We start from the raw sequence: 16,410 nt of genomic DNA, 5'->3' as shown, positions 1-16,410 counted from the left end.
ACACACACACACACACACACACACACACACACAGACAACTTCTCAGGTTTTCTCTCATTAACCTTTCCCTCAGCCTAGCATGTTGAATTTCTCTCCTTTAATTATTCTGTCATTTCTTTTTTTTTACCTTTGGCTTTATGTCTGACGTCTGGTTTACTGAGTAATTGTTCACTTTTCTATGCAGCTAAAGACTTGGACACTGAGAAGTACGTTCATTTGGTAAGTGTGTGTTTTTCCTTCATGCACACATCCACCCACCCACTCACACACACACACACACATTTGAGGTCTGTGGATGATTATGCAAGATTTTCCTCATGTCTGGAGGAATCACAGTGTACGTACAATCTTCAGAGCAATGACACGCAGTGAAAGAGAATGAGACATGCTAGACAATGCATTGGCTAATGTAAGTCTTCTTGAAAATGAAATTCACAAAATTAAACTGACAACGAATTAGTTGCAGATGCGATGTTTTTAGGAGAAGATGAAGAAGAAGAAGAAGAAAAAAAACAGCCTAAAAGTTCTGTTCCTTAATCCTTTAATGAAACTACTTTCCTTTGCATGCATTGCCTTGCATTGAGGTTTAGTGCTCATTAAAGAGCTATAAACATTCAGCACTCCATTAACTCACATTATTCATTGTTATTTGGATCGTTCTTTGGCACACACAATTCATAGCATGCAAGCCACTTTACTGCATATTTTATAATGTTGTGATCGGTGCAGGTTCTGCCCCACGATGAGCTCATAGAGACTAAGAAGTCTCATCGGCACAGTCACAGGAAGAAGGTGTTACCTGAGATTTATTTGACACGCCTCCTCTCCACTAAGGTAAGAGACAAAGACTGAAAGGATACAACTCCCAATCTCAGTATCGACATATTTACTAAAAGTCTCTATTTGCATTGGATCCCAACTCCTCTGTGTGTGTGTGGAGTTTGCATGTTCTCCCTGTTTTTCGGAGGTTTCCTCCAGATATTCTGGTTTCCTCTACAGTTCAAAGACAAGCACTGGTGACTGATTTCCATCTCTATATCATCCGTAATGTGTGTGATTGTGCACTGTGATGAGTTGGCACTCCATCCAGGGTGTCTGTTACAAAGCCCTGGCACTTATATTAAATGTCCAATAGACATCTGCAAGCTTCACCATATCAACAATTAGACACTTTTCTTTGTTACATAATTAGACATTTTTCAAACTCTATGTGAAACCTGTGAATGAACTGTTACCACAGAAAACTGAGGCTGCAGAGCTACAGAATACCACCTTCTGACCAATCAGATTGTAGAATTCACCGGAGAAAGTTTACTGGAGTCACATACATAACACGCTGCTTGTTAATTAGTTGCATCTTTTTGGTTTAATCAAATACAGTCCTTTAAAATTAGCTAAATAAAGAGCAGGCTCTGAGTCACTTTAATCATCCACTTGAACACAACATGCTTGTGTCTGTCACTTAAGGCTAGACCTGTGTGAGTCTTTAATCTACAGGATTAACGGGTTTACTCTCCAACAGCACCTGCTTTTATTAACACGCTCAGTTCCAGTCCCAGTGGGACGTCAGAGCAGCCGGTTAATAAATCATCAAACATGAAGATTTAGGTAGTCAGAATAAGATTAGTTCAAATACTTTTTCTTATTAATTGCCATTCTGTGCCTTTGTGTTTCATCTCTGGCACTAATAATCGTTCAACTCTAGTAAAGCATAAGCACGTTTTCCAAAACCATTTGTCTGGAGGTGGATTTTAATATTCCATCATCATACTGTCCTGAGTTTATCATTTCTATTTTAAAGCTCCCAACGCTACATATGGAGAAGTGTTAAATCCTAGAAATGGAGCGTTCCAAATAACATAAAGCAGAAGACTTTGTCAGACTGTGAATCGCCATATTCATATTTATATTCACATCATCGGTCAGTGAATTGTATCTGTATAACACAGTCAGTTGTAAAATGCATTTCACTGCATGTGCACTTTGTATATGACGAACACATTTGATTTTGAATTTAAGTTACAGCCCAAATTACCTTTTACAGGGAACGCTCCAGAAGTTCCTGGATGACCTCTTCCAAGCCGTGCTCAGCATCCCGCCCGAGAAGCCGCCACTAGCCGTGAAGTACTTCTTCGACTTTCTAGAAGAGCAGGCTGACAAACGGGGAATCACAGACCCGGACACGCTGCACATCTGGAAGACAAACAGGTACAGAGACAGCAGTTTTTTTGTTAGACGTTTGCTGGAATATACAGCTTCACGGTTTGGGTTTTCACCGCACGATATTTTGAAGTAATCATCCTGACCTAGACCTGCACACCAAAGATCACGTGGATCAGCTCAAACATCACCAGAATCAACTGCTTGAAATAGATCATCCCCCGACTCTCACCCGCACCAAAATGTTCTCTGAATAATTCAATTCAAATTTATTTGTATAGCACTTTTAACAATTGACATTGACCCAAAGCAGCTTTGCAGAACATAAACATAAAACAAAAGTTTAATATAAAGAAAAATATAAAGATTAATATAATACAAAAATTCAAGATTAATATTAGATATATTTAATGTGTTTGTACTTATCCCCAATGAGCAAGTCTGAGGTGAGTCAGGTGACTCTGGCAAGGAAAAACTCTCTTGGATGGCAAAGGAAGAAACCTTGAGAGGAACCAGACTCAAAGGAGAACCCATCCTCATATGGGTGACACTGGAGGGTGTGATTATAAATATACAGTCTGACATATGTTGTATTGATGAGGAGGTTTTTGTCCTCAAAGACCACATGGAGATGGCATCTCTGAATAAGATCTCCGCACCCGACCTGCACCTGATCGTCGCATTAATTCTTAGTTTTCAGCATGATGATATAGTCAATGGATGGTTCTTTAACAGCACATTTGGTGCAGTTAGAGCGAACTGCACGTAACATAATACGCTGGACGGATGCTATATTTATAGCCCTACAACAAAAATGGTTTCAATTTAGCATAAATGCCAACTATGTTAATGACCCTTATCTTATTTGGCAAAAACAGAATAACATCAACTGTGTTGGGATTCTAAAACATGGCCTAATGCACTAAATGAGCGTTCGCTCGCACCGCTACAGCTGTGGGAATCGATCTTGTTTCTCACAGAACGAAAGCAAATTTTCCTCTGATATTTACAGTATGTAGTTAATATTTGTATCATTAATGACATGTGCCTATCTCATCCACCCGCGGCCCACCCGAAATATTGTCATATTTTATTACCTGACCCACCCAACCCGCGGATTATCCACAGTGCCCACGGATGTAACTGCGATCCCCGAATCACTACTACATACACCCACTCGATCTGTAATCTGTCATTTCTTAGCGCCATATTCCCCAGCGAATGCCAGTACGGCCTTCTGTTTTTCAGCCTGCCGTATTTGTGCCAACGTTCTCTCTGCACCATGAGATATTTTTCCAGCCAAATATTTCTGTGCATATTTTTTTTTTAGAAATAGGCTTAAATTACTGTCCAAACTAAAATCTTTATCCTTTATCTTTTTCCATTTATTTGTTTAGCAGCATATGAATGATCGGATTTCTTTTGCTTGAGGTTACTTAGGAACTTGCACTCACCTGAGGACAAATCTCAGTGTGTATAAATTACAGTATGCCAGTAGACTAAATCACATTTACGTCTCCACTCTAAATTCATTTCGTGCTCCACTGATGATGCTCATAAGGATTGATACAGACTGACATCCTCATTTGTTACAATCCTTCATCAGATATCATCATCATCATCATCATCATCGTATCTATATAGTCTGTATAGTTCTGTGGCTGTGTCACGTTCTCAGTGAGTTAAGCGAGTTTCTGGATGCTGAGTTCACGCTGGCTGATTATTTTGTTGGCCAAACAACATTAGCTGTGTGGAAATTAGCTATGGGGATCAATTCTCAAGGGCTAGACATGATTGTGTTAAGCGCATTTCAAAAGACTCTAAAGGCTATTAAGAACGTGACTGGGAGAAACAAATTGGTCGGGAGATGAAAGTTTTGGCTCCCTGGTGACACTAAAATGTGTTTTAATTGGTAATTCTGATGGCATGAATTCTCTCTCTCTCTCTCTCTCTCTCTCTCTCTCTCTCTGTCTGTATCTCAATTTTATTTTTTTACTCTCTCTTTCCATCCTCCTGTTTCTTTCTTTCTCTCTTCTCTTCGCCCTCCCCCTTTATTGTGCCCCCCCCCCTCCTGTCTTTTGGTCTCTGTCCCTTTGTCTCTTACCTCTGTTACCTCCCCTTTTTCTTCTCTTTTTTTTCCTCTCTTCATCTTTGTGTCTGTCACTTTGGTCCTCTCTACCTTCCACTTTTCATCTCTCACTGTGTGTCTCTCATCTCCTCCTCTCTATTTTTTTTTCTTCATCTGTCTCTCTCTAGTTTGCCTCTCCGTTTCTGGGTGAACATCCTGAAGAATCCACAGTTTGTGTTTGACATTGACAAGACGGATCACATGGACGCGTGTTTGTCTGTCATAGCTCAGGCTTTTATCGACGCATGCTCCATCTCTGACCTACAGCTTGGGAAGGTAAGGGCACGCACACACACACACACACACACACGCACACACACACACACGCTCACACACACACAGACACACACACACACACAGACACACACACACACACACACACACACACACACACACACACACACACACACACACAATCCACCAGTAAACTCATCTGGAATCCATTTTGGAAATATCATCAACACACAAACGAAACGTCTGATCCTACACCTGGGTAAAGTTAGCATTAGATATCTCTGTTAACATCTCCTCTCAACTCTTTCAGTGATTCTCGTGTGGAAGTATGAGTGCACGTGTGTGTGTGTGTGTGTGTGGTTAAGTACACTTCTAACCCCTCATATTTTAAGTAACACTTTTACTCTTTTACCCTTGAAATAAACACCATCTTCCTGCATTTGTCCCCTCATTTGTCCCCTTGCCCCTCATCTTCCTCTGTCAACACACTCCTAAAATTTCACTCAGGAAAATATGGAATACATACACATACATGTATAAAATACACAAATGTACAAATGCATGGACTATTATTCCCCACCAAGACATAAAAAAATGCCCACACACACACACACACACACACACACACACACACACACACACACACACACACACACACACACACACATGCATGCAACTTCTTTTATCTTCTGCTTTCTTGGTGATTTGGTCAGTGATAGTGAGGAATGTAGATGAGATGAATCTGTGTTTGTGTGTGTTCATGAGAAATGCAGGCAGGAGCCAAAAAAGGAAGATGAATGCCAAAGGTCAGAGGGCCATAAGACAGATGGAGTGCACATAGGAAGTGAACTGTAAGAGAGGAAAAGAGTGCGACACACACATAGAGAAGAGAAAGAGGACGAAAGAGAGAGGTGTTAGATATACTGATAGAAGTGTTGTAATGTATTTCCAGACAATTGCACATTGATTACTCTTTCATGGATTCATTCTGCTTTAATTATCTGACTCAACTGTAATTAGGCTGCTGTTTATCAGCATAAACGCATCGAAATTGTGTAACACACCGAACGATGCACTTTGTTCGTGTGAAGGCGGTTAGCATACAGTCCGTCTAGTAGGGAGGAGCGCCTGCCTACGGAGTTCATATCGTTTGAATGAAGGGCTTGAAGAAAGCACAGGGTGAGAGCTGGAACATATGGAATTAGAGATACAACAATCTACACACTCACACTTTTACTTTTTCTAAGTTTGATAAATTACACTTCAGTACAGACTGAATAAATAGTATATAAATACCAACACATGACCTAAACCCTGTTTATCTCACACCACATGTATGCATTTCGTTAATCAACTAAGACCTACTTTTACTTGATATACTTTACTCTAAAGACATCATCATTGCAGCAGTAAAACTTTTTTAACATAAACCTTGGTACCTTTTTTTGCATTGAGATTAACAGCTGTTATGTTCTTCTACCAAGTAGAACTTCTTCACCATTAATGTCAAAGGTGTAAGCCACTTTCTAGAAGTTTATTCCAGTCCTCTAATTTGATTGGATATGCTTGTTGATATTAAAAGTCAATGATATTCGATATATCAGTGCTTGTACATTTCGCTGTTTCTATCACGTCACTGGTCTGTGTAAAATTCACTACATACAATTCCAGATTTTTAAGTTGTTAGTTGGCATGGAAACATGTACAGTATAAGGACAAACATTTGGCCAGATTGTGTGTGAAATGTCAGTTATTCTGTAATCATTTTCTTTTTATACAACTGTCTGTTGATGTACTGTGGGAGAATCGCAGCCGTGTTGATATTTTGATTATATCATCACTCTTGGTCGTGTGATATTGCTTAAGCATAGCAGGCTAGTAAAAGCATAAAAACCTATACTCTCTGGTATAACACAGTGCTGTTGAATTCTCAATACAGAACCAATATTTATATCAGTTTATATTAAATGTGCTTGTTTTTTTATATCGTACATTATCCTTTCTATTGTAATAACATTACAGTGATTTCTATAGCAGACGCTGTGCATAAACAAATTACAAACTGAATCGTTATGATTGTTACTGTGAAGTGAAGTTTTCTGTGATGCTTTTGAAGGAGAAATTGGAGGGAAAGCTATAACTTTTTCCAACAAGTTTTCAAAATGATTTCTTATTCTTTTTATTTTAGAAAAAAAGGGAAAAAATAAATAAAAAATAGATGTTGGTGAGGGGACGGTTTATTGCCACCATAACATAAATAACTCACCTCAGAGACGCTACACAACATGAAATGGAACCAAAAACAAAGATCAAATTCAAATGTTCAGCATTTTTGCTGTGGTATAAAGGAATAAGACAAATTTAAGGTGTGACTCTACCCCATCGATTATTTCCTACAGTACGCCCTGTTAACAAACCTTGCTTTCTAAAAGTAGACTAACTAAGCTTACTTGACAAAATATTTCGAGGAGACTCTCCTAAAAATGTTTAATTTCTTCACCTGGACTGATTCAACTTTGTTCTGTTGTACAGGGATTTTTTTCCAAATTAATCTCATTACACCGATGGTTCACGAACCACTGCACATTTTTCATGTTCTCTGCTCCTAACACACCTGCACCAAGTTATCATCATCCTACAGCCTGGACTCAAGCGTGTGCAGAAGTGGAACAGAATAAAAAATGTCCCACATTAGAGTCCCTGAGGAGGAACCTGGGAAACCTGTACACTACACAACACTGCTCAGCATTAATCTTTTCACACTTTTCCAGGAGTTACATTACATTATGGTCTGGAGAACTGCACAGGAAACACAACACACTCAGTGAAAAAAATAACAGGCATGTCATTCATTATTATTGGTTTTTTTTGGTTGACAGGACTCCCCCACCAATAAGCTGTTGTATGCTAAAGAGATCCCGGAGTACAAGAAAAGGGTTCAGTCCTATTACAAGCAGATCCAAGAGATGGCGCCGCTCAGCGAGCAGGAGATGAACGCGCATTTAGCCGAGGAGTCACGCGTGAGTTCCTGAACACTTTCTACACATTTTCCTGTTGGTGATATAACTGGATAAAAAAAATCCATAGGAGGAGGATGTTTCCAGAGAGTAGCCTTCATTGTTAATGACAATAAGATTCCATAGGAAAATGTTTAAGCAGAATTTACCTTTTTTAATTTAATTTTGAATTTAATTTTATGAAAATGAATTTAATTTTAGCTGCAACCTTGTAAAAAAAATTAGGTCTGGAAACTAAAAACCTCATTATATTTCTCAATGCACTATATTATAAATGAATAAAGATATAAAATGATGGGTACAGCAGTGATAAATGATACAGCAGTGAGAAATGACCATCAAAATTATTTGTTTATGGAAAAATGCAAGGCTACACACTTTATTAGGAACACCTACTCATTCATGCAGTTATCTAATCAACTAATCATGTGATAGCAGTGCAATGTATAAAATAATGCAGAAAAAATGGGAGCTCAGTGATTTTGACATCATGTGGCAGGATTATTGCTGGCAGACAGGCTGGTTTGAGTATTTCTATAACTGCTGATTTCCTGGAATTTTCACACATAACAGTCTTCAGAGTTTACTCACAATGATGCAATAAGGAAAAAACAGCCAATAAGCGACGGTTCTAGAGACTGAAACCCCTGATTGATGAGAGAGGACAACTGAGAATAACCAGTCAGATGCAAGCTGACAGAAAGGTTACAGTAATACAGAGAATTCAGCACAAAACTCACAGAAACACATCTGAGAATGCACAACATATTGAACCTTGAGGTGGATTGACAGCCTTCTGTCAGCCTCCAATAGAAAGCTGAAGCTGCAGTGAGCACAGACTCACAGAAACTGGACAGATGAAGACTTGAAAAATGGAAAATCTGCTGAGGGACAGGTGGCAGAATGTATCCTTGGAGCCAACCTGCTTTTCAGGCTGGTGGAGGTGGTGTAATGATGTGGGGAATGTTTTCAAATGTCACTTGAATGCCACAGATTATTTAAGTATTGTTGGTGATCATGTGATAAATTGTGGCTATCATCACTTTATATCCACAATTTACTATCTTCTAATGGCTACATCCATCATGATAATACACCATGTCACACAGAGCAAAAGTCACTCAAACTGCTCCCATGAACATTGGAGTTCAACAGATCTGAATTCCAATCTTTTGGGATGTGATAGAACAGGAGATTAACAGCATTAAAGTTCACCTAAATAAAAAGTGTGTGATGTAATTATGTCAACATGGACCAGAATCTCAAAGGAAAGTTTCCAACATCTTGTTGCTGAAATCTGCAAAACAGGCTAAAAAAATAAGTTATTGTCCAAATTTATCTAATATACTTTGACACTTCTCTATTTATAAATCATAAATATACAGTTTTTCCTCAAAATGATGTGGAACTGTATCTAAACTTTCTGCAATGATCATGAAGGATGAATGTTACTAGTAAAGGTTTCTTTAGAGAAGTCAATCAAGTTATGTAGCATAGTGAACTGGAAATACGACACATTATTTTTGTTATATTATGTATACCTTTCTATGCTAAACACAAAAAAAATGGATTAGCAGTACGACACATTCTCGGTCATGTGACTTTTCGCTGGAGTCAGATGATGTTTTTTTTTAATTTATGAATGAATCTAATTAACACATTTGTCTATGATTAACAGAAATACCGGAACGAGTTCAACACCAACCTGGCCCTGACCGAGATCTACAAATATGCCAAAAGATACCGGACTCAGGTAAGGAGTTCTAACTTGTCTTCATGTGCTGTAATGGAGTTACAGTCAGTGAGTAAGAATCAGACAGAGTACACTTCTGTACAACTCTTCTAACAAGCTTATGCATGCATGCTTACACACACACCTCCCATATGCCTGATAAGAGTGGCCTTTTCCCATCCCACCTGCAGTATATCATCTGAGTGACTGTGTGTGTGTGTGTGTGTGTGTGTGTGTGTGTGTGTGTGTGTGTGTGTGTGTGTGTGTGTGTGTGTGTGTGTGTGTGTGTGTGTGTGTGTGTGTGTGTGTGTGTGTTTGTGTGTGTGAGTGAGTGTGCGTGTGCGTCCTGGCACCCTGACGCTAATCCCCGGGGCTGTTTTAATACCCATTCTTCAGCCTCAGCATGTTGGAGCGGCGCAGTGAAAAACATGGCTGATTGCAGGCGTGTGTGATTGAGCTCATTCTGTACACGCATAATGCTAAGTGAATGGCTCTGCTGGACATGAAAGACTAACTGCATGGGGGTTTAGAAAACAGCAGCTTAGCTGGATCTGCCGAGCATTGTGAGGGCGTGCGATGTCTGTGACGCGCTGCGTGTGTGTAAAGTGGACAAATTGTTTGCACTTTCTCTTTTCTCTCGCCACATTTCCGGATGATGAAGTGGAGTTGTAAAGCTAGGTGAAGGTCAAGAGTGCAGAAATCGTATGAAATGTTTGAAAACTGGATGCACTTTTGTTCATAGGCGCTTCTTTGACTAGACCATGTTTTTCTGAAATTTGTGTTTACATTGAGCAGATGCTTTAAACCAGATGACACAAGTGAGGCGGAATCCTGTGTATACAGCATTTAGCTGAGCTGTTAAAGATTACACTTCAGTGTTGCCAAGTATTATCGAGGGAAAGTAGCTAATGCTTTCTCAAAAACTCCCTAAATTACATCATAAACTAATTTACATTTTAATTTTGATGACCATTTTCTCACCAAATGTATTACGAGAAAAAGTCTGAAAATAAATGGAGGAAAATGCTTTCGGAAGGAAAAATGTTTTCTTGCTGTTATTAATGACTAATTATTCAATTCAAAAATATAATTTTTATTGCTTTAGGTCATCATAAAGAGTTTAACATGTTCAAAACAATGCTAATTTGTGATTGGATGTTGTGAATAATGATGATGTTTGGCAGTTAGGAAACATGGAGATCGGTGACTGGTTGTGAAGGACAAGGTTGTTTAGTGATTGGAACAACGGTTATCAGCGATTGAATGTTGGGAATAACGGTGATTAATTGGATGTTGTGAACAGTATTTGGAAACTGAAAACAATTGTGATCATTGATTGGATGTTCAGAACATTGGTGATAATTGATTGGATGTTGAGAACATTGGTGATAGTTGATTGGATGTTGAGAACATTGGTGATAATTGATTGGATGTTGAGAACATTGGTGATAATTGATTGGATGTAGAGAACATTGGTGATAATTGATTGGATGTTGAGAACATTGGTGATAATTGCACATTGAGAATATTTGTGATCAGTATTTGGATATTAAAAACAATGCTGATCATTGATTGGACATTAAGAACATGGTAGTAAGTTAATGCCAGTTAGTTAGTTGAGTAAGTCTCTAAACTTGTATACTCATTATCTGGGACAAGAACTGGTGGGCAGTACAGTCATTAACAGCTGCTCAGTCATTAGATTTTTGACTGAGCTCAGAGATTAAATGTTCTTGCTTAATAAAACATGGTTAATGACAGAATTCTAAGTACTGTACTGAGCTACGACAAACAAACATTAGAATATACAAATAAATATGTATTTATCTGAAATATATACGTTTCTCCTTGTGACAGGTGGTGACCGCTTTGGACTCGAACCCGACTGCTAGACGCACACAGCTGCAGCTGAAGTTTGAGCAGGTCATCGCCCTTGTGGAGGATAACATTTACGAGTGCTGTAGCGAAGCCTGAACTCCAGCCAATCCAAATGCATCCTCCACAGGTCCTGAGCCTATGAAAACACTGCCTGTACACCGCTACAATACATTCCGGTGATCAAACCTAAGCCAAGGGTTGATCCAAAAAAAAGAAAAGAGAGAGGAAAAAAGGATGGACACTTATAAACTGAATCAAAACAAAAAACATTTTGGTGCCAATTGTTCTATCTTTGACTGAGAGCTTTTTCTTTTATTGATATGCAATCCAAAAACACATTATGCCTGTTAACAAGACGGGGACTGATGGGATTTCACTTGACGTCATGTTGGGAGGCTGTTTAAATGTGGACTTATGGAACCAGGAGTTCCTGTGGTTACTTCACGCACTGACCCCGCTCTGGGGAAGAGCCAATGATGCACTGGACTGTACAGTAAAAAAAATTTCCATAGCAATATTTATAGCTTTGTGTATGATTTTTATAGCGTAATAATTTCAATGTGAGAGAAAATGGGGAAAGTCCTCCTAACTTGCGCTGTGTAAAGGTTACCGTTCCTTCAAGCTGTCTTGATCAAAATCTGGTGTGTTTTAAATTTATTTCCTTGTGCCTAGTCTTTGAGGGATGATTCAGAATGAAAACATCAGATTTGGTGGCTTGTAGAATGTAACCTTGGCGGTGAAAGAAACAAATCAATCCGTGTCCATGTGATTTAAAGGTTATGGGCATACAGATGAAGCTGCAGGCTGTTTTAAAGGATTTAGAAAGTTGTTGAATGCAAGGTTTAGATTGAGTCTAAACCATAATAGAACTAAGAACTATTATGATTAATTGTATTGGATAATCTGCCTGATGTTTAATGTGTCACTTTCGTGGAAAAAGAGGGACATTTTATCAAATAAACCTATGACCTTGAGTATGCATTCTGTCATTACGTTGAAAGCACAAATGTTGTATTAATTAGTATTTCTCAGTACACACACATTTCCCTATTCAAACCATCAGATTAGACTTAATGTGGAAATATTCACAGTGTATTAATGCAGGGAACACAAAAATGGACAAAACAGCTTTCTTCTCCTTAATTTTATTATTTCACATTGCACGACAATTCACACGATAATGCTCACATCCTAACACTTCCGGTAACAACGAACCGAATGAACCAAACACAAATAGAATCCCAAAGGTTGAACGTGATATCCCTGATGCCTCCAGATGTTTTTCATGACTCACATCTGTCTGGTGTTCTTCCCCATTCATCGCATCATTCACTCGTCACACACCACAACACGCAGTGAGTAATGGATTAAAAGCAGGGCCTCACTATAAAAGTTCATGCTAAAAGCATAAACTACAGATGTATGTAATAACTTTTTAATAAGCGTAATGAAGGACTACGTTATGGGGGGGTGAATAATAATGAAAACAAATGAAAAGTATCAAAGCTCTGCTGAACATGTTCCCATTAAAAGCTACATTAGACGACATGTCATGCTCCAGTGTGCATATTACAACGGCACAACAGGATTCCATTAACAAACTGTATAGAAGTAACTGATATCAGGAGACTAACCGTAAATGTAAAGAGGAGAACTGACAATCAGCCTTTTTAAGGTCGTACAGGTGGCTACTTCACTGGTGGTGTTCAGTCGAGAGGGTCAGTAGTCACAGGTTCAGGCAGGGGCTACCTGGCTTGTTGTGACCACAGAGGTCTGGGTCTTCGCAGAGGACGTGGTGCTGGTCTCATCTTCATCAAGTGGGTTCTTTCCACAGCACAGGGTGACCATCATGTAGTTCCTGAACTATAAAATGGAATAACAGCACTAGTATTATAACATGATAAATGGTAATTGCTAACTAATGAATTAGCACCATATTTATTCTTCTTCTTTGTGGTGTCTGAAGCATAACGCAAATGAACTTGCCTATCCTACACATGCACATGTTTGATATGTACTTCCAGAAAGAAAACTTGGTGGTTATGAATTACTAATATAGTCATGTGAGCCTGATCATAAGTTCACCAGAAAACCTAAAGGACAGCGTAAACAAGTGGAATGACTTTTGTTGCTTCAGCTTTCACTTCTCTCATCTGACTCAACAATATTTTTAGATTATTATAGAGCGTTTTTACATTATGTGTAGTGGCCTATGAAAATCCTGCGGTCAAATTTGAACATTTTCTACTTTTACTCCTATAACCTACCTTACAAATGGAAAACAACATCACTGACTAATGTTAAACTTCTACTGTAAGTATAAAATGGGAAATGTCTCAAATGTCCATGTCCAAGATCAGCGAGGTAATAAATCACTCATTCCAATAGTGAGTTCTGTTTTACTAACTGTATTTGTATTAGTTCATTTAAACATTTTAACTTTGTCCACTGTCTTCAGTACAGACTGCGTAAGAGCTCTTCTGTGTTATGGCATTTCAACAGCTGCTATCTGATCACTCTTATGTCTTCACTGTAACACACCTAACACTGCTATCTAACACTTTAATCACAATGTGATGTTCCTTGCGTGAGAAAATTACACCTAGCAAAGTAAGCTGAGAGTAGAAATTAGCCTAAATAAAAAACACTACTTTATTGTTTTGGTCAAAAAAAAAAACACTGTCTTCTTAAAATACAAACTTCAAAGTATAAAACATCTGTTTTTCAGAAATCAGACATAACATCTTTCGACTGTTTTTTCCCCTCGGGCCAACTCACACACACAAACACATACTACACATAAAGATCTATTATAATGATCCAATTGTTTCAATTCAAACATGTAAACAGGCTACTATGAATATCTTCCAAATCACTGGATTGTTCTTTATAGCTACATTAAGCTAGAATCTTTTATCACCAGATGTTCTCCTGATAAGTACCAGATACATTATCTATATACACAAGTACCTAAAATGATACACAAAGAAGTAGTTTGACACTGCTGTGCTGTCGTACCTGTCTATTGAGGAAGATGTAAATGACGGGGTTGTAAAAGGCTGAACTCTTGGCGAAGAAAGCCGGCACGGTCATGAAAACGGGTCCGAACTCAGAGCCTTGGTTGGCGAATATGTACCATGCAACGCTGGCATACGGCAACCAGCACACCAGGAATGCGATCACCATAACGACCACAATCCGGGTGACCTCTTTCTCTGCCCTCTGAGTGCTCTCCGACTCCTGCTGCTGAGCTGCAGCCTGGCAAAACAGCACACAGCAGGAACTGAGCAAGTATGGACTGAATGGTTTTAATTTGTGGTTCCTGGTGATAGCTTAGATGAGATAGATATATTGATAGACAGACAAATAATTGATTTGTCTCACAAGTGCCTTGTCGTTGTAGTTAAACTATGCACAAATGTGTGTCTAAAATGTGTGTCTATCAATATGGGACCTTGCAATAAGATGTGAAAGTAAAAACCTAAACACAAGTAACAGCATGTCAAATGCGTGTGTGTACACATGCGTATGTGCGTGTGTGCGTGTGTGCGTGTGTGTGTGTGTGTGTGTGATTGATTCTCACCGCGCGAACAGTGCAGAGAAGGCGGCTGTAACAGAAGAAGATGATCAGGAGCGGAATGGAAAAATGGAGGATGAACATGTAGATGACAAATGATACGTTGTTGTATTCAGGCTTTGGGGTGTAGTAATCTATTCCACATGAACACTGCATCCCTTCTGGAATATACCTGCATGAGCACAAGTACACACAGACACAGAAAGGTTTCTGAATGCAAAACACAAAACACAGCGCATAATGCAAGAAACCATATTTACGATTAAACTAATATTATGATGCTCTTAACATACTGATCACATTATATCAACGGGAATCATCTCAAATTTGTAAGGTTTCAGTCTTTTAAAAGGGCAATGTTCCCCTTTCTGAATGAATGTCTCATGGAAATGTAGCTAGTTTTTGGGTCTTTAGCTGAATAATCAATATAAATGCATGTAATCGGATTGGATAAGCAGCAAAACAGGATGTGTAACGAAAGCCAAGTCAGTTCATGTAGAGTTCGTGAACTATAATGAAATAACTTTCATACCTGGACCAACCAAACAGAGGTGGGCCAGCACAGGTGAGGGCCATGATCCAAGTGAAGCCAACTCCAATGATGGCGTGTTTATCTCCGAAACGAAATGAGGACACCGGCTTACACACCACAATGTAGCGCTCAATAGCCAAAACTACCAAGGACCACAGGCCAATCTCTCCTATTGAAGAAAAAAAAGATTTCTTAATATAAACTTAAATATGTAGAAGTTTGCAGTACTACATTTTACTCTATAGGTAATCCATATGCTTTTACATAAGATAATACCTTCTTTAATAAAATTAAACATAATATTTGACACCATACATCTCAAACCCAACTATTGTACACATCTCACAATTAACTCACCTCCCATGGTGGCAAAAAAACCCTCAATATTGCACCCAGTTACACCCAGGACAAAATAGCCATGCAGGGCAGTGAAGAAAGTGACCGTGAAGCCTCCGAAGACCATGAACAAACCGGCAACAGCCAGGTTCAGAAGAATGTAGTTAAGCGGTGTGCGGAGTTTCTTGTGTTTCACTGTGATGTAAAGTGTGAGGAAGTTAATCGGGAAGGCGGTGATCATGAGGAAAAGCATGTAGGCGGCTAGCAGAGAATACTTCCACGGCTCGGCGAGGTAGTACTGAGGCTCCTCGAAAGGGCTCCGCACCAAGCCTGTCTTATTAGACATCGGCACGTAGAAGTTTGGACCCTCCGTCCCGTTCATGATGACTACAACAACTCAAAACAAAAACAGACGGAAAATAAAAACAGACAAAAATAGCAAACAAGCAAAAAAAAAAAAAAAAAAAAAAAAAAAAACCTTGAATTGTAGATAATGTGGAGAAAGGGTCAGTCACTAAGAACAAGTAATCAACTCCACAGGACACTGAGCAGCTCTCTTATATGCCGCCCTCCTGAGGGATTAACCTCACTGAAAGTGGGAGATTAGTGTAATTTGGTAAAATAGGCCGCAAGGTCAGAAAGAAAGTGACTAATCCTTAAGATACACTCAAGGACAGAAGACAGAGTTTGAAGATTTGCTTATATTCTTCTACATTTTGTTCTTTCTGTCATTTTTTTTCCCCCCAAATATTCAGAGCAAATAAATAACTACCCATTTTCCATTCTAGGCCTACTACAACTATAAAATTACAAAAT

At 38.9% G+C, this 16,410-nt stretch overlaps 2 protein-coding genes across 2 annotated transcripts in view; one reads left to right on the top strand and one right to left on the bottom strand.

Annotated features, from left to right (window-relative positions):
* The window catches only part of plxnd1 (plexin D1), a 91,121-nt gene extending 78,998 nt beyond the window's left edge, over positions 1-12,123 (top strand). Inside the window, exons 30-36 of the mRNA XM_027166884.2 lie at positions 185-219; positions 730-834; positions 2,045-2,208; positions 4,417-4,564; positions 7,402-7,542; positions 9,218-9,292; positions 11,129-12,123. Coding sequence (XP_027022685.2) covers positions 185-219; positions 730-834; positions 2,045-2,208; positions 4,417-4,564; positions 7,402-7,542; positions 9,218-9,292; positions 11,129-11,245 — 785 coding nt within the window. The 3' untranslated portion in view covers positions 11,246-12,123. The remainder of the gene's footprint in view (positions 1-184; positions 220-729; positions 835-2,044; positions 2,209-4,416; positions 4,565-7,401; positions 7,543-9,217; positions 9,293-11,128) is intronic.
* A 152-nt stretch (positions 12,124-12,275) lies between these two features.
* LOC113655986 (rhodopsin) lies at positions 12,276-16,381 on the bottom strand. Its single transcript, XM_027166885.2, has 5 exons — positions 15,616-16,381; positions 15,259-15,427; positions 14,733-14,898; positions 14,168-14,407; positions 12,276-13,012 (listed from the first exon to the last, which is right to left on the bottom strand). The coding sequence occupies exons 1-5, from the start codon at positions 15,974-15,976 to the stop codon at positions 12,884-12,886; spliced, it is 1,065 nt and encodes a 354-aa protein (XP_027022686.1). The 5' UTR covers positions 15,977-16,381; the 3' UTR covers positions 12,276-12,883.
* Between the last annotated feature and the right edge of the window lie 29 nt (positions 16,382-16,410).

The sequence above is a fragment of the Tachysurus fulvidraco genome, chromosome 14 (assembly GCF_022655615.1).
Source record: "Tachysurus fulvidraco isolate hzauxx_2018 chromosome 14, HZAU_PFXX_2.0, whole genome shotgun sequence".
Lineage (NCBI taxonomy): Eukaryota > Metazoa > Chordata > Actinopteri > Siluriformes > Bagridae > Tachysurus > Tachysurus fulvidraco.
The sequence above is the reverse complement of the archived record's forward strand: the minus strand, read 5'-3'. Positions and strand labels throughout refer to the sequence as shown.

Bases quoted from the DNA above. Each gene is read 5' to 3' on its own strand.
- LOC113655986 (XM_027166885.2), bottom strand. From the start codon at position 15,976: ATGAACGGGACGGAGGGTCCAAACTTCTACGTGCCGATGTCTAATAAG. The intron at 14,899-15,258 runs GTATGAAAGTTA...GTGCTCATGCAG, and splicing joins CCTCTGTTTGGTTGGTCCAG to GTATATTCCAGAAGGGATGC. The intron at 14,408-14,732 runs GTGAGAATCAAT...CTGTTTTGCCAG, and splicing joins TTCTCTGCACTGTTCGCGCG to GCTGCAGCTCAGCAGCAGGA.